At 53.6% G+C, this 18306-nt stretch overlaps 1 protein-coding gene across 5 annotated transcripts in view; it reads right to left on the bottom strand.

Annotated features, from left to right (window-relative positions):
* FGD5 (FYVE, RhoGEF and PH domain containing 5) overlaps nt 1-18306 on the bottom strand; it is a 123046-nt gene that overhangs the window by 48144 nt on the left and 56596 nt on the right. For all 5 annotated transcript variants that reach the window (XM_049716007.1, XM_004284315.3, XM_033414054.2 and 2 more), the window contains exons 3-5: nt 18132-18264; nt 2321-2379; nt 2178-2208 (exon numbers count right to left, since the gene is read on the bottom strand). In XM_049716007.1, coding sequence (XP_049571964.1) covers nt 2178-2208; nt 2321-2379; nt 18132-18264 — 223 coding nt within the window. The remainder of the gene's footprint in view (nt 1-2177; nt 2209-2320; nt 2380-18131; nt 18265-18306) is intronic.

Here is an 18306-nt window from a genome sequence, read left to right as displayed (position 1 = left end):
TTAGTTAATAGGCTGTAGAAAAACAAGATCTTGACCATGAGAATGCACTTCTGGATGACCAGAAATTTTATGAATCCCTGAGGTAGCGCTATCTACCATTTGACAAACACAAAGTTGAATCCCTAACACAGAAGGCCAGAGGCCATCTCTGTCGCCCTCTCAACAAAAGCACAATGGAGTCAGGGACTGTTCTAGCTGGGGAGGTTTGAAATGCACAGTTGGGCCCTTCCCACCACCCGGCAGCCTTGGAATTTCAAAAGCAGCGGATCTCCACAGAGAAATTCTGAGAGTACCTGCCAACCTTAGCAATCAGACACAGACCCAGGGAGGGGAGTGGTGGAGAACGTCCCAAAGTCTGTGGTCTCCTTTGGACTAGTGTCCCTGGCTAGGACTTGGAGTCACATTGGGGCATTTCTGCCACTTCTATCCCCATAAGCACTAACATCACAATGTAGCTCCAGGCCACAATTTCCCACAACTAGCTTCTGAGTTGTGATTTTTTTTTTTTATGGGCTCTTTTTTTCCCCTCCTCAGGATATTATTATGGATTACCAGCGGCTTCAGCATCTTTCCAACTGGCAGGAAGCAGTGCAAACAGAGATGGAAGTTTCCCAGTTAGAATCCTCTTAACAAAGTCATAAAACAAAAAGGCGCAGCCCCTCTGTCAAGCTGCCAGCTCAGAAGCAAGGGAGAAGCATTACAAAAGGGAGAGTGATGCTTCCTGCAGTGCCTGGGCCACTGCGCTTCACACCTGAGGGCTTTTGGGTTTAATCACCCACACAAAGTTCTCAGCCTGAAGGGCGAAAACGAGGGGCTGGGAGTGCAGGGCCAGAGCAGTGCTCTATCCCCCCTCTCCCCGGGACCTGGGTGCCTCTGTTCACATGGCAACACGACACCAGGGTGATGTCACCGAGAGGGACCTCCGCAGGATTCGACCAAAGACCTGGCTTGGTGCTGGTGCTCCGCTGCCGGCAGGAAGGCCCCTGCCCCGAAGAGCTCCAAAGGCGGAGGGGACACGTGACTAACACAGGACGGCAGCGCAGCAGGAGTCAGGAGACCTGGGGCTTCCTCCTGGCTCAGCCAACGAGGGGCACTGGCCTTTGCATCACCACCGACAAAACGCTCAGGATGGACATTCCCAGCTCTGACATTCTTGGAAAGACACAAAGACGAATCAAAGCAGCACGGGACCAGGTGCCAGCCTACGAGGAGACTGCAGATGGCTTAGACAGCCCAGCCGAGCAGGGAGCAGTCACGAGGGCCTTTATGGGACAGATGCCCTCACTTCCCACATCTTTGCTGCACCCTCTTCCCTTGCCCCTCCTTATGACTCAGCCCCAAAGTCACCCCCTCCGGGAAGCCTGCCTAGATTCCCTGAGGTTGTCAATCACTCCCTTTTGCTCTGGATAATTACTCATTCACCAATCTGTCTCCTTCGCTGGCCAGATTGCCCCTGCAGAAGGGACCTGTCTGATCCGACTTTCCATCCCCAGCTCTTGTCACACAGCAAGTGTCCAAAAACCGTTCACTGAACTGAATTGAACTGACTGCACAGGGAGACCTTCCAGGCAGTCTGGCAGGTTGTGAAGGGTGGCAGTGCCAGAAATCCAGGCAGTCCCCAGTCTGGCCTCTTTTCCTCTGAAAAGCCAGAGGATTCCCCTGACCCCACCGGCTCAGGTGTTATTGTCCCAATACCAAGGTGACTGAGAAAGTCTCTTGATACCCCAGCTGCCTGGTCCTTGTGCAAACACATCATCTTCTCCACATAGACCTAAACATACAATGAGCGCACACACCTGTACACACACACACATGCACATGCATGTCCCCACCCCACACACCTGAACTTGCACACACACAGCTACGACCCAGAACTACATCTGTCCTCCTTCTGTCTTCTTCAAGGAGAGGGTCGAGGAGACCGCAAACATCCTTCCAGAAACCTCAGCACGTCCCCTATGTACCCTCCACTCAGGCAGAGGGTAGCTCCATGGAAAGAGTGTGCTCTTCGCCCCCTGAAGCACACGAAGCAGGAGACAGACTTCGCTGAAAAGCTTCGGTGAACAGGTGCCTCTGCTTGTGGAAAGCACCTCTGTCTCCTCATTGCTTTTCTGCCCCTTATATCACAGCCTTGTAAAAGGGCGATTCGTTTTGGACAATTAAAGTGATTAACTCACCAGATGTAGGTGCTGGAGCATCTCCACGTATCTGCAGGGGGAAAGAGGTTTGAATGTGCATTAATTCTCATTCTGTAGAAGCCGGGGAGGGGTGATGTTCTGTTAACAAGCTCAAGGCCACAGGCAGCTGCTTGGGGACTCACGCTTTCTCTGAAGACAGCAGTTCCTGTGCTATGACGTGGGCTCTGGACTGTCCGTCCACCTGTGGGAGGAAACAGAGCCATCAGGAGGGACGGTACCCATGGGGGCAGTAGAAGGGGAATCCCAGCTCCACAAGCATCAGTCAGGTTTATAGAAGGACCATCACGCTGCCGGAGGTGAATTCCACAGGCTTCTCAGGCCACCCCGGCACTCACTACCTGTGTGATCTTCAGCCTCGCCGCACCCCGGCTGCCTCATCTGTAATGTGGACATTAACAGCATCTACTGCTCAGCCCAGTGCCTGCTGCAGCCTGCATGCTCAGCCGCCCTCACGCCCACGCAGACTCTGCCCACAGCCCGGCAGGTTTTGAACAACCTGCGGTTCTCTGCGCCAAGCGAGCTCTCCTTGCTTTTTTACATGCTGTCACCTCAGTGTACTCTTCCTTTCTCTGCCTGGCCACCTCCCAGTTATCCTTGGAGACTTAGCCATGATGTCTATCACTTCCTCCGAGGAGCACTCCTGATCCCCTCCCCGAACAGGCTGGATTAGGTGTCCTTTCTGAGCAGCCCCCTCTCAGGACACCGATTACATCTCCCCCTGCAGGCAGGCACCGGGAAGTGCACCTCTGCAGGACAGTGCCCAGCCTGGGGTTGGTCCTCTTTTGTTACTGAAAGAATGAACGAGTGAATGAATGAATGAATGAATGTTCATACCACTTGGGAAGCACTGACTCTCCTGGCTAACCTCAGAAGGTGAGCCATTTAACCCATCTGAAACCCAGCCTCCGCACCTGTGAGATTCGACAATAACTGAGATTTTGTCTATAAACAGGAAGGATGAGTGGGGGCCGAGGCAGAGGCCCGGGCCTTCTGCCACGAGCAACGCTTGTGGCCCCAAACCTGCCGGATATCAGACACACCGCAGTGTATCCGGAAGAGCAGAGACACTATGGGGCAGTGACAGGACAGATGGGGAAAGACACTGGGCCTGTGCAGGCGAGGCTGGGCGGGGTGGCCGCCGCGGAGAAGAGGGCACTGACGGGACGCATGGCTCCTGGTTTCCGGTCTCCTGCCACCTTCCCTTGCAACCCTGCAGAAGTCACTTTCCGAGGTCAGGCCTTAGCTTCCCAGGTGTGAGTAGAGTGGCCTCTGAAGGCCGTTCTCTGCTGAACCTGTGTGTTATTAAACTTGAGATGCGATGATCTACTCCAGTGGCCAGAAACGCACTGCCTGTTGAGGGAGCAGCTGCATGGGGCTGTGGCTAAGAGCACGGACTCTGGAACCAGGCAGTCTGGGCTCAAATCCTGCTTCTCCCTTGTTAAACAAGTCACTTAACCTTTCTGTACCTCAATTTCCTTACCTGTAAAATGGGCACAGCAGTATAATGGTATCTCACACACACGCATATTGTGAAGATTAAATGAGTGTGTATATATACAGATAGAGACCTCTCTGTATCTGTATCCATATCTGCATCTCACAGTTGGAACAGTGTCTGGCACACAGTAAACACTACACAGTTAACCGCTATCATTATGCTTGTGCTTTTTGTACCCTGAGGAACAGAACCAGGTGCCCAGGGATGGAATAAGAACAAATAATTTACAGGGTCAAGTAGGGAAAGGCCTCAACTGCAGAGTAGAGGCTGAGCCACTCCTCTGATAGCAGTTGAGGCAGAGGAAAGCAAATGGACCGTGGAATCAAGCACACCTAAGTACCAATCCTGGCTCCAGCATCGTGTAATTGTGTCACGGCTGGCAAACCATGACCTCTGAGCCTCAGCTTTTTCACCTGAAATACATGGAGAATGACCAACCCGGTCTCACACACTGCTGTCTGGGATGATGCACTCTTAACTCAGGCTTTGCATTTGCTGTTCCCTCTGCCTGTGATGCTCTTGCCCAGATCTTCTTCTCATTCTTTTTTTTTTTTTTTTTTTTTTTTTTGGCGGCACGCGGGCCTCTCACTCTTGTGGCCTCTCCCGTTACGGAGCACAGGCTCCGGACGTGCAGGCTCAGCGGCCATGGCTCACGGGCCCAGCCGCTCCGCGGCATGTGGGATCTTCCCGGACCGGGGCACAAACCCACGTCCCTTGCATCCGCAGGCGGACTCTCAACCACTGCGCCAGCAGGGAAGCCCCTTCTTCTCATTCTTACTTTCTGACGTTTTCAGGTCTCTGCTCAAAAGTCACATCCTCAACGTGGCCATCCATGACCACCCGACCCAGAGAACTCCCAGAGTCAGTCTTACTCCGGGGTTCTCAGCCTTGGCACCACTGACATTTTGGGCCACACAGCTTTCGCTGCAAGGGCTGTCCCACGTGCTGCACGACTGTTAACAGCATCTATGGCCTCTACCCGCTGGATGACAGCTGTAGCCCCACTCCAAGTTGTGACAACTGAATGTGTCTCCAGACATTGCCAAATGTCCCCTGGGGGGCAAGAGCTCACCTTGGATGAGAACCTCTGCTCGAACCCTGTTTCTTGCTGTACTTTTCTTTATAGCAGTCACACTACCTAATGTTACCCTTGTACACGGGAGATGTTCAAGAAACGTTTGAATAAACGGATGGAATTGAGATACAGTGCCCAGCACATAGTAGGTGCTCAATAAACGAGTTCCCTTCCCTAGCTGGTGTGTCCCTAATAGCTTCTTGGCTAAGAGCACAGTGTTTTGGAGATTTCAGTCTCTCCAAGGCCACCCAAATTCAGCAAAACTTGGGCCTACGGTCAGTCTTCCTCCTGCCTCTCACTGCCACCTCTGTGGTGGGTGATGCTGTTACACCATCCACAGAGCAGGAGGGAAACTTGTGAGGCCTGCAGAGGCCTCCAGCCTCACCTGGCCTCTCACCCTCCCACGGGTACCGCATCATGACTCCCGGTCTGCCTTGTGCATCCACAGGGCTAGCGTGGGGCTCTGCAGGCAAGAGCAGCTCACTTCCCAAGCAGGGGTTCCTGCAGAGTACCACACGCAAAAAGACTTCGTAAAGAAAACCCTCACAACGGAAACGTATTCTGCCAGGACAGGCCTCAACAGTTAAGAAAACCCTGTGGTCAAGCTCCCGTAAAGAGAATTACTTTGTAGAGAAAGGACCGGGGTCAGGAAATTGGCCCTATAAGATGAAGACGAGAATCAAGATGACGTCCAATCTTCCAGGGGCCTGTGAGTCAAATCTCGTTTGTCATCCAGCTTGATGCTGAGACCTGTGTTCTGGGGTCGGAAGGCCTGGGTTCAAGTCCTGGGCTCCACCCCTTCCTACGCTTATGCCCTTGGACAAGTTATTTCTCTTCTGAGCTCCCTCTGTAAAACATGGATGATGATGATAATAATACCACCTACCTAATAATATACGAGCTAGCATTTATTGAACACTTAGTTTGTGCTAAGTATGGCTCTAGGATTTTCACATGTATTATCTCACTGAATTTTCCCAACAACCTAGGAGGTAGATGCTATTATTATGATCTCCATTTTACAGATGAGGAAACTGAGCAACAAGTTAAGTCCTACCCTTTGCCCAGAGTCACTGCTAGTAAGTGGCAGAGCCAAGGTTCAAAGCCAGGTCGTCAGCTCCAACCTTGAAGCACTTGGCAGCGTGCCTGGCACTGGGCAAGTGCTCAGTAAATCGTGTCTCTGCTCATTGGAGGAGGTGGGCTTTCAAGCTGGGAGACACCTACTGCTCTTCACCTTCACTGTGAAGGAGGCAGCAGGAGTCCAGCACTCCAGGGCACCCAGGCTAGTCCTCCCGCCACAGCCCTTTCTGATTCCCAGCCCACAGAGCAGCACCCACCACGGCACACAGCAACGGGAGCGGTGCCGGAAGCGAGGACGCGTGGATCCACACCCCAGCCAGGCCACGAGCACCTATCTGACCGAGTGCAAGCCCTCCTCTGACGCTTGTCTTCTCATCGGGAAGATGGGGGTCAGTGTTCCCCCACTGCAAGGACCAGATGATGAGACGATGGATGGAGTGTCCCCGCCCCACCCCTCCGAACTTCTGAAGTTGTCCTCATTACCACTGTCACAATCTTGAAGCTGTCAGGAGGGACTTCTGTGCACGGGCCACTCTGCACGTCCCTCCCAGGCCCTCCAGCCAGACGGGCAGACTCTGGGCAGGATGCACAGGCTGTCCCGCTTTAGTGACTCTGCTGATGATGGATGTGTCTTCGCCAGCCAGAGAAGAAGGCCTGGCGGGCCATGTGCCTGGGGCTCTCCTCAGAAGCTGCTCCTGGGCGTTGCCCAGCCGGGCCATTTAATATACATGTTTGTTTAACCAGGAAATGAACTCCGCGGTTGACGGCAGTGTCCAGGGACAGACTTCTGGGAACAGGGTTCCTCCCCGGCGTGTGGGGGCTGGGCCCGTGCTATCGCGTTTCTCAGGCTGGCGCTGTGAGGGTTACATCAGGTAGCCGCCCTTCTGTCCGAGGTCCAAGCCCAAGCGGCTTATCTCCCCTGTTCCCCTGGGCCGCCCAGCCGCACTTCCTCCCCAGGCCCCAGGCAAACCTGCCGGCTCAGTGCTGGCTATTCTGGGAGCAGCGCAGGGCGGGAGGAACAGTCCTCCCTTAGGGACCCCCCTGGCTGAACAGACCCCAGAAAGAGCTGGGAGTCCTGGTCCTCTGCCTGGGACTCAGTTTCTCCAGCTATAAGACGGGGCTTCCTAGGCCCCTTCTAGAACAGCGGTTCCCCAAGTCTGCTCTGAGAAGTCCCAGGGTTCTGCCTCCCCTTCCCAACTACGTTATCTGTGTGAGCCTGGATTTTCACTAAACTTGACCAAAACAGCATTTTCAACAGACGGAACCCGAGAAGAATCCAGGCGTCCCCTATGAAGCCGGAAGTTAACACTGTTCGCAAAAATGTGAAACCTGGTCACTCTTGTCGCTAAATATTTTGCAAAACAACTATTTTTCATAATAAGTGTTATCTATGTTAACATATAATGGTCTATTGTTGTTATTTTTAAATGAATTAAAAGATAGATGTTTTAAGTTTTTCTCAGCGTTACTTTCTCACGTGGTAACTATGGATAGATATAACTTATAGAAATAAAAACTCTTAGGGGTCTTCAATTATTTTTATGGGGTTAGAGGGGTCTCAGACCAAAAGGTTTTGAGAACCACTGTTTCAGAGGCTGTCACCCTGATTATGTAGGATTGTGGACGGAAAAGCTCTTCATTCTCAGTGAAGATCCGAAGAGGAGGCATCACTGCCACTGTATTATAATAACAATCACCATTACGGTTATTGTGAGAAGTAGGGTAATGAGCCCCAGGCTGTATGGCCTGGCCCTCAGCATGGCCCTATGTATTCCCAGGGGTCACACCATCTCTCCACAGCGTCCTGTCCTGCAGAAGAGGAAGAAACCACCTCCAAAGCTCCTGTTTTGTCACCTCTCTCCCTGCTTGCAGGCCTCCTGGGTTGATACCTGCTCTGCCTTTAAACAGCTGCCTCTTTCCTTTCACCCTCATCTCTGCCAGCTCCGGGCCAAGCCCCATGTCCGGACGTCTTGGTGCCTGGCTCAGTGCCCCCTCCCTAGTTCACACCTGTACCCTGGCCTGTGGTCACCTGGGAACTCCACCCTCCACGCCGTAACCCTCAGCCTCTCACCTCCTTGAGACTCCCTTCCCTCTCAGACGACTTTCACCTACTTGTATGTCTGCTCCACCCACCTGGGCCTTGTCCCCGCTCAGTGCCCTGCTCTGAGGTGGTGGGGACCTAAGCTCCCGAGCTCCCCTCCACCCTCAGCTGAACTCGCCTCTTAGCTCATGACAGCTGCAGCCTTGGACCTACTCCAATCCACACAAGGTTGTGGGAACTGCCTTCTGCTGTCACTTGCAGTCCCAAGTGGCTCCCCAGGACTTACAGAAAGAACCTGTCGTCCAGCTTGATGCTGAGACCTGCACTCTGGGGTCAGAAAACCTGGGTTCAAGTCTTAGGCTTCAGCGCTTCCTAAACCTATGCCCTTGGACAAGTTACTTCTCTTCTCTGGGCCCCATCGGTAAAAGAGGGATAATAACAATACATACTTAATAATATAACAGCTAGTGTTTCTTGACCACTTAGTATGTGCTAAATATGGCTCTGAGCTTTTTACATGAATTACCTCACTGAATTTTCCCAAAAAACTACGAGGAACTATTATTATTACCTTCATTTCACAGATGGGGAAACTGAGGCACAAATAAGTCCTACCCTGTACCTGTGACTCCACCTAAAGACCCTTTCCAGGCACGTACCTGCATTCCTCGGGGCCTTTTGGCTCACACAGATGCCTGTGTCCAGAACTTCCCTGTGATCGAATAAGTGTCTCTAGGTTACACGCTTCACCCCAGTGAGGCAGAGCGCCAAGGCAGGCCCCCGATGCTCCACGTCTGCCAGCCGCACATCCCGTGGGCGGGGCGGAGGGGCACATCCGCAAAGAGGGAAGGGGCTGCCGTCCAGGGCTGCTTCAAGCCCTGGGGAAATACTCCTAATGAGCCCTTGCTACTTTGAGGGTCCCAGCGAGGGGCCTTCCTGGGGTCTCCCGAGGCCACAGCTGGAGCAGGGAACGTGCTCAGAGAGCCACACTCACGGGGTGGCAGGGACCCCAGGAGAACGCTTGTCTCCAAGGCCCCTCGGGGCACCACCTGCACTGACAGTGGCCACCTCCCCCTTGGAATGCAGACCGGGGCTCCCAGCACAGCCTTCAGCGGCCACTCGAAAATTCAGACAGGCGCTCAGGGAGAGACGGCTCATCTTTCATCCCAGCTGTTGCCTCTATTCCCACAGGTGGCAGAGGAGGGATGAGGAGGGCAAAGGAGAGGCAACACCTGCAGGACAAGGGGGGAAGAAGGAGGGACCAAACACAGCCCCTCCTCCCCTCCTCCCCCAGGACCAAGTGGTAGGCTTCGCTTCCTGCTGACATCCAGCCTTATTCTAGTTCCTGAGCACAGGCTGGTGTGAATCTGGGTTTGGCCCAGATACTCTAGAAAACTTTCAGTTGCAAAGAATCTTTGGTTCCGGATGCAGTTTGTAATAGAGGACAGCACGCTATCTTGGAACACCCCGCATGAGGCATCAGGAGACCTGGCGCCTACTCCTGACTCTGCCGCCAACGTGCCAAACAGCCACGAGCGAGCAGCGGCCTCTCCAGGAGCTGCAGTCTTCCCTCCCGTGAGACGAAGGGATCTCGTGCATCACAGACTCCACACCCAATTCCCTCTGCCCCCGGCCCCTGGCAACCACCATGCTACTCTCTGCTTCTATGACTCTGACTGTCTTAGATCTCTCCTGTAAGTGGCATCAGGCAGTATTTGGCTTTCTGTGACTCCCTTGCTTCACTGAGCACCATGTCCTCCAGGTTTGTCCGTGTTGTACCACGTGACAGGATTTCCTTCCTTTTAAAGGCTGAATAACATTCCATTGTATGTGGAGACCACACTTTGTTTATCCATCCATCCCTCGATGGACATTGAGAGGGTAGATTTCATGTTAAGTGTTCTTACCACAATAAAAAAATAAAATGAAGTGACCTCTAAATGCCTCCCTCTGTCAGCTCTCTCAGCTTATAGGAGCCTGAGTGTGGTGGCAACTGTGACCAGGCCAGCTCTCACTGAACAGGCCAGCACACGGCTCGTACAAGACACAGGCTTCCTGTCCTCAGCATCTCACTTCAGTTCGGGAAAGGACCAGCCACAAGTCAAGAAGCCAGTCAGTGACGCGGCTGCATGCCTTCGTGCTGCCTGCTTTGGCCTCCCACGTACCCTCTCTCTCCTTTCTACTTAGCCGCATCCTACTCTCCTTCACAGAGCACTTATGCCTCACCTCCTCCTGGAAACCTCCCTGATTGTCCTGACTTTTGAGACTTGGGATAGTCACACTGCTCAGGGTTTAGGTCACAAAGCTGAGGCCGCCATGGCTGCCCCATAATTGTTCCATCTCACGAGCAGCCTTTGTCTTGTAAAAAACTGTCAGACGTAACCCTCATAAAAGTGTATAAAATGTAAAGTTTAGAGATTATCACATAAGGAGCTTTCTCAGTCTCCAGCCTGACAGTAAGTCCCCACGGTCAGGCACCCCAGAGAGCTGGGGGCACTGTGGGTGCTCCATACAGACTGGACGGCTGACATACAGACCAGAGTTCAAACCTGAGTGAGCATATGAGCCACCGCGGGGGGATCCTGTAAACATGCAGATCCTGACTGGACAAATGTAGGGGGGCCTGGGGTGCTGCTGGTCCACATGTCCAACTCTCAGCAGCAGGGCTGTAGACCAGGCACAGAGAGCGACTATCACGAAGCTGGGAAGGAGAAAGTGAGGGCGAGTGTGACCCTGTGGCCCGAATTCTAAACTGGTCAAAGGGGCACGTTTGAGGGCTTCCCTCGTGGAGCAGTGGTTGAGAATCTGCCTGCCGATGCAGGGGACACGGGTTTGAGCCCTGGTCCGGAAAGATCCCATATGCCGCGGAGCAACTAGGCCCGTGCGCCACAATTACTGAAGCCTGCGCGTCTGGAGCCTGTGCTCTGCAACAAGAGAGGCCGCGATAGTGGGAGGCCCGCGCACCGCGATGAAGAGTGGCCTCTGCTTGCCGCAACTAGAGAAAGCCCTCGCACAGAAATGAAGACCCAACACAGCCAAAAATAAATAAATTAATTTTTTTAAAAAAGGGGGGGCACATCTGAGACTTGGCAGAGAGGAAAACCAGCCACAGAATAAGCTCTCACGGGACCAGGGTATCCCAACGGCCCCCATCCCCAGCTTCTTGGCTCCTGACAGCCTCAAGCCCTCCAGGGCCCTGAACAAGGGGTGTGAGACAGGCGGGTACCCAAGATGCCTCCCGGACCTCTGAGCTCCTGTTTTCTCCCTTCCCCTTTGGGTTCTGAGAGTCTGCACCCTCGTCCTCCTCCGCTCAACACTGCCTGAAAATGTCTCTGCGTTACTCTGCTGAACTGCTGTGCCCTCTGCGTGGCTGCTGTGGGGCTGGTGACAGGCAGGCTTGGTTCCCCACTCCGTCCCTCGCTGTGCACTGTAAATGGTACAGGACCAAACGAGTGTTTTTGTTTATTAAACTGTCGTTCATCGAAGTTTGTTTTCCTTACTTAAACGCAGGAACTGAGTCTAAATGCATTCACTTACTTATTCGTTTTTTGGAGGATATTTACTCAGTACTATTTTATGTGCCAGGCAGCAGGGACGTAACTGTGAATAGGACAATCATGGTCTCTGCCTTCCTGGAGCTACTCTGAAAGGGGAAGGCAAACAATATGCAAGTAAGCAGAAAAATAAAGAACATAATCACAGCTTGGGATAAGCATGAGAAAGGAAATGACAGGAATGAGCAGGGTGAGCAGGGGAGGCCTCTTTGAGGAGGTGACATCTCATCTGAGACCTGCAGCCAGCAGTGCAAAGGGCAGGAAGAGCATCTAGAGTGGAAGCAAGTGCAAGTGCAAAGGCCCTGGGGTGGGTTTACAGAACAGACTGATTCGTTCTGTAGCCTTCGAGGCTGAATTTCATTTGATCCATAATTAAGACATGGCAACAGAAGATGAAATGCCAGGGATTTAAAATCTTTCAAATCTGGTGCCAACCGCCAGAATAGCAAACTCAAGTGGAGAAGCAGGCGGGCGGGTGGTGGGGAGCATGGGAAAATGGCGAGTTCAACTTGGGATGTGTTGAGTTTGAGGTGTCTGCAGGGCTTCCAAGAAGGGCCCCAAAAAGCAGTTCGTAGATGGAGTGCAGGGTCGCAGGGAGGGGTGGGGCAGAAGGTCGGCTCTGGGAACACACCTGAGAAGGGCTGGCCGCTGGCCCGGAAGGGGCTGCCTAAGCAGAGGACACAGGAGGATAGCGGGGCTGGAGGAACCCAGGCCCTGGGACGTCAACGCCTCACATGGAGGCGTGGGCAGAGAGGATGGTCAGGGGAGTAGGGAGAGAACAAGGAGAGAACGGAGCCAGAGAAGCCGAGGCAGCTCCCCGGGAAGGGAGACCACCAGAGCGGGGGCTTGGGATCTGAGGTGGACAGTGTGCAGGGCGAATGACTGCAGCAAGGGGGGCAGGACAGCAGGGAGGAACATGTCTGTGGGCGGAGCCAAGTCCTGCAGAACCCGTCCAGCCCAGCCCCTTCTCCTCTGCTCCCCCAACGCTGACCTCGGCTGTATAGGCTCATTCCCACCACCCGCCCCGCCTCTGCGCTGCTGCTCCTGGCCCGGAATGCTCTGTCCCTAGACCTTCCCGTTTCCTCCTCCCTCACAACGTTCAGCTCCCTGCTCGAAGGGTGCCTCCTTATCACAAAGGCCTTCTCTGGGAAACTGGAACCCACCTGCATCTCTGGAGGGAAAGTCAAATGGGGCAGCTGTAAAATAGTATGGCAGTTCCACCCCCAAATTAAAAATAGATTGACTATGTGACCTAGCAATTCTACTACTGTGTACATAGACAAAAGAATTGAAAGCAATGTCTTAAAGAGATATCTGTACACCCATGTTCACAGCAGCCTGATTCATAACAGTGGAAAAGTGGAGGCAACCCAAGCATCCATCGATGCAACAACACGTGATACGTACACATAATGGAATATTATTCAGCTTTAAAAAGGAAGGAAATCCTGACACCTGGAACAACATGGGTGAACCTTGAGGACGTTCTGCTAAGTGAAATAAGCCAGACACAAAAAGACAAATACTGTACGATTCCACGCATGAGAGCAGTCAAAATCACAGAAGCAGAGAGCAGAGCGGTGGGTGCCAGGAGGACTGTGGTGGGGAGTTGCTGTCTAAGGGATACTGAGCTTCAGTTTGGGAAGATGAAAAAGTTCTGGAGATGGGTGGTGAGGATGGTTGCACAATAAGGTGAACGTTTTGTTTTTCTTTTTTTTAATGTAAGTTTACTGTTTTCTCTCTCATTTTTTTCAATTTATTTATTTATTTATTTATTTGGATCTGTTGGGTCTTCGTTGCTGTGCGCAGGCTTTCTCTAGTTGCAACGAGCGGGGGCTACTCTCCTTTGTAGCGTGCGGGCTTCTCATTGCAGTGGCTTCTCTTGTTGCGGAGCACGGGCTCTAGGCGCAAGGGCTTCAGCAGTTGTGGCACGCGGGCTCAGTACTTGTGGGACATGGGCTTAGTTGCTCCATGGCATGTGAGATCTTCCTGGACCAGGGATCGAACCCACATCCCCTGCATTGGCAGGCAGATTCTTAACCACTGCACTACCAGGGAAGTCCCAACGTGAATGTTCTTAAGGCCACTGAATGTTCTTAAGGCCACATACTTAAAAATGGTCAAGATGGGGCTTCCCTGGTGGCGCAGTGGTTGAGAGTCCGCCTGCCAATGCAGGGGACACAGGTTCGTGCCCCGGTCCAGGAAGATCCCACATGCCGCGGAGCGGCTGGGCCCGTGAGCCATGGCTGCTGAGCCTGCGTGTCCGGAGCCTGGCTCCGCAACGGAAGAGGCCACAACAGTGAGAGGCCTGCGTATCGCCAAAAAAAAAAAAAAAAAGGTCAAGATGGAAGATTTTATGTTATGTGTATTTTCACAAAATTTTTAAAAATGGAAAAAAAAAAAAAAACCCCAGCATTCTCCAGCCTCCCTGTCTAAGTTTCCTCCCTCTCCTCACCCCCAGTGCTCTGTCCTCCGCCACCTTGGTCTGCTTTGTTTGTTCGTTGTTTATAGCACTTTCACCACCTAAACCCACCTTGGGAGTTTTCTGGATGATTGTTCATCCCCTTCTAGAATGTAGACTCTAGCAGAGTCTTGACTTGTGGCTGCTGTATCTTCAGCCCTTAGAAGGGTGCCTGGCACATAGTAGGTGCTCAGTAAGTACTCAGTAAATAAATAAAATTCTGTTGAAGAAGAGGAGGGACGGGTGAAACTGGGTGAGGACACAGAGAGAAGAGGTGCAGATGGGGGGGAGTTCACATCGACAGGAGAGTGTTTTCTGGGAAGGAGAACAGGCTGCAGGAGAGGAAGCTGCAGCAGGTTTGGAATGGCCTCCCCGGGGCCCAGAGGAGCGCGTGTCTGCAGTGGAGCCAACGCGCAGCCGGAACGGGGGTTCAGGGTCTCCAGCATGGAGAAGGCACAGTGTGACATTTAACACAGGCTGGAGACTCGCCCAGTGGAAATGACCAGGGTTCAAGTGGATCCTTGTTTTTGGTTTGGTTTGGTTTTTGGCTGTGCCACACAGCTGGTGGAATCTCAGTTCCCTGACCAGGGAGGGAACTTTCACCCTCGGCAGTGAACGCACAGAGTCCTAACGAGTGGACCGCCAGGGAATTCCCCACGCAGATCCTTTAACCCAGGCAGATGGTCAGGCAAGGCCACAGGTGCAAGGCTAGGGTCACGAGGTCAGCAAGGAGGCCCGGGCCAGGCCGCCAGGACCTTGGGTGCAGCCAGGGAGGGGACGTCCTGAGTGGGCGGGGACCAGGGAGGGCGTGAAGGCAGGATGGGTCTGCTCCAGGGGACAGGGCTGGGCTCAGGGGTGGACCCGGCCAGGAAACAACGTCCATGGTGACAGCGGGAGCCCGGCCAGGGAGGAGGTAGCCAGGAGGGGCTGCCAACTCCTGGGCTGGTCTCAGGGGAGCTGGTATCTCGCCTGAAAAGTCGCCATCAGCCTGAAAACCGGGCGCATTGTCAGGGAGGGGCAACTCGCCAGCCCGCCTTTGAATGTCTCCTTTCATTGCTAGATCTATTTTTAGGTCCCTCTTGATTCTCCTTTTTTGCCCCCTCTTTCCTTCAACCCACACCCTTTGTACGTCTGCGAGTGGGAGAGAGAGAGGTCAGACAGGTGGGTGGACCAGCTGGGCCCAGCATCCTGTCCTGCTCCAAAATCCTCTCCCCTCCTGACTCGGTCACCCCAAAACATCTGGGAAGGGTGGGGCTCAGCACTTTTAATTTATTGTTACATAAACCATATCACACTGAAAGAAGGGTGGGGCTCACCACTACACCCCCAAACACGCCTCCCAAGGCCCCGGGGAGGCAATTCTATGATCACGCACACTTGGTCCAGGTCTGCCCCTTTGAGACGGTTGGAGATGGTAATCTGGGTCCCACTTCCCCCAGGACAAGACGGAGGCGAGGTCTGCCTTTTGAGAAACAGAATTTTCGGAGAGAATGGAAGGCAAAAGAATAAGAAGCAAATGCCCCTCCTCCCCACCCCTGCCCCACCAAACCGTCTGCAGCAGAAAGGAGCCAGGAAAGATTGCTCAGTCCGGAAAGCTCCCAGCAATCTGGGAGCCCTTCCACCCTGAGGGCTGCCAGGGAGTATCTGTAACAGACTGGGGCAGGAGATTTAGCAGCAGGTATGAAGACTGATTGAAACTGCAAGTGTTCTCGGATCCCCTCCTGGGATCCACCCTCTGCAAAAACGTGTGTGTAAGGAGGGGTATGAACAGGTGCCCTGCAGTGCTGTCCACTGAGCAGAAAAAAGAGACATTGTAAATGTCCCTCAGCAGGGGGAGGGCAAAGTAAATGACAGCACATCCAGACACTGGAATACTATAGGGCAGGAAAATATTAAGTTAGAGCTCCCTGTACCGATGTGGGAAGATCTCTAAGATACTAGTGAATGAACCCAGCCGAGTTACCCCTCCACCCCCGTTTCTTATAGTTTGATGTGGTTTACGGGAAAAAAAAAAATCAGAACTCCACAAACAATACCATCCATTTTCCACGCATAATGATGATATATGTAGGTGAATACAGGGAAAAAGTTCTAGAAGGATACACACCAAACTGCATACCGGTTACGTCCATAAGGGCACAAGGACCAGGAATGAGTGTCCCAGGGCACGGAACCCTGCCCCGTGATGACTTCATACATGATGAGGACCATCTAGCACAGCACGCCTCGGGCAAAGAGAACCTGATTGCTAAAGGCCATTTTACCTCTGCTACATCATGAAGGCCTCATAAGGAGGAAGAGAGCATGGTGGGGGGTCGGGGGTGGCAGTCAGTCCGCTCGGCAGCTGAAGAGGCTGGGCTCCCGAGACTGGACTGACCTGCCGTGAGGAGTCTGGACCCACACTTCTCCCTCTGTGCTCTCAGGATGACAGGACCGTCCTTCTCAGGATGGGAAGTGACCAGCCAGTGGTAACACAGCTGGAGGGGGAGATGCACGTGGTCCCAGAGGAAGGTTTAACAGAGAAATCAGTGACTGGTCGGAAATCATCACGAGGTACAGAAAGTTGCACATGGGCCCCACTGCCCTCTCAGCCCTTCAACTCTTCTGGGCCTGGGATCCAGCCCCAGCTCCCAGCTTCAGAGAAAGGACCAAATCCCCGATGACAGCTATGTCTTTCTGCTCCCAGGCTCCATGACCCCAGGGATGCCCAGAAAAGCCAAAATCATCTCTAAATGGGCACCACTCACTGAAAGCTTGCCTCCCTTGTCACCCTCTCCCCACTCCAGGAGCCAATAGCTTCTTCTTGGGTGAGGGGAGGAAGTGGAGAGATAAGAGGAGGCTACCGGGACTGCAGTGGAAAAACAAACAAACAAGACTGGGTTTGGAGTCAGACCCGTTTTCAAGTCCAACCCCTTCAACCACTAGCAGTGTGGACTTGGGCAAGTTACTTAACCTCTCTGAACCTCTGTGTCCTCGACTGCAAAACAAGACAACGGTACCGGCTTCAAAGTGTTTGTAAGGAGTGAAAGAGCAGACGAGGAAGCTGGGAGTGCCCAGCAGACAGCTCGCCATCTAGAGAGGGAAGGGGAAGCGGGTGCAGACGAGCCGGTGGGAAAGCCCCCTTCACCACTCCCACAGCACTGTGTATATGGGCAGACAGGAGAGTGAATTTTTAAAAGAAATCGAGTGTACGAAACGAAATCAAAGACACGCCCATTTATAAAATGCTTGGTAGGGGCCAGGCACCTGTACCAAGTGCTCCCACAGGAAGAGTCTGTAATCAGAGGGGCCCACCTCACCTAAGCTGGGAGGGGAAGATGCCCAGAGTGGGAGACAGCCAGGAACAGGGGCCCAAGGGCACTTCCTCTGCCACCCCGGCCCCTCCCTGGCAGATGGCAGACGGGAGCGGGCCCGCGAGATGGGGGAGGGGGAGAACTTCAGGCTGGCCTCAACCTTCCGTGCAGCTGGGGTGTCCTCCTGGTCTGAATTCCTGGCCCCCAGCACCTTGTGTTGTCTCCTGGGTGACACTAGTAACAGCCATGTGGCACTGGGCAAGTTCTTCCGCTCTGACAGTTTCTGCAAACGGGAAACACGGGAGACAGCCCGTGCCTCCTGGAAGGGGTAGGGAAGGACGAGATCGGCCGAGCAGAGGTAACCACGTCACACCCAATGCCCGACACCCAGTGCGAAGGTCTCGGCCTCCACTGTGACTTGGGCCGCAACTCGCCATCTGCCTCCAGAGAAGTAACAGCCCTTCTCTGAGCCCCACCCCCTCAGCATCACTGCAGGGAACGGGGACACCAGCTCTCATTCTGAAGTTTTCACTTCACGAAACTTGCTCATAACCCTTTTAACTCATCTTACCCTCACAATTCCCACTTCACAGACGAGGTAACTGAGGCTGCCCAGGGGACCAAGGTCATTGGAATCCAGCCCTGTTTGGATTCAAATCAGGCGGCTCTATTCCGCTTCATCCCCAGGCTTCCTGGGACCCAGGAGGATGTCAGCAGTCACCCCCGCAGCATCAGCGCCCCCGTGTCTGCCACGTGCCTTCAGGCCGCAGCCCCAGCCGCCCTGTGACTCAGCCTCTGCATCCACCTTGGCGTCAGCTGTTTGAAAACAGCTCCCTCCGCACGGAGAAGGGAAGGAGTGGACCCTCTCTCCACTTTCACATCTCTGACGCCCACCTCCCACCGGCCCCCGGCCTGGGGTGGGGAGCCCTACCTTGTGGGTGAGGCTGGGGTCTCTTGGAGCACTGTCCTCCTCCTCCGAGCTTCCCCGCTCTTCATCCGACGTGAGGTCCTCCTTGGGGGCCACTGCCGAGATGGGACAGACCTTATAGGGCTCTGTGTAGGCGCTGGGGTCAGAGCAGAGGAGAGAGAGGGTTAGAGCTCCCTGT

Source organism: Orcinus orca, chromosome 10, assembly GCF_937001465.1.
Source record: "Orcinus orca chromosome 10, mOrcOrc1.1, whole genome shotgun sequence".
Lineage (NCBI taxonomy): Eukaryota > Metazoa > Chordata > Mammalia > Artiodactyla > Delphinidae > Orcinus > Orcinus orca.
The sequence above is the reverse complement of the archived record's forward strand: the minus strand, read 5'-3'. Positions and strand labels throughout refer to the sequence as shown.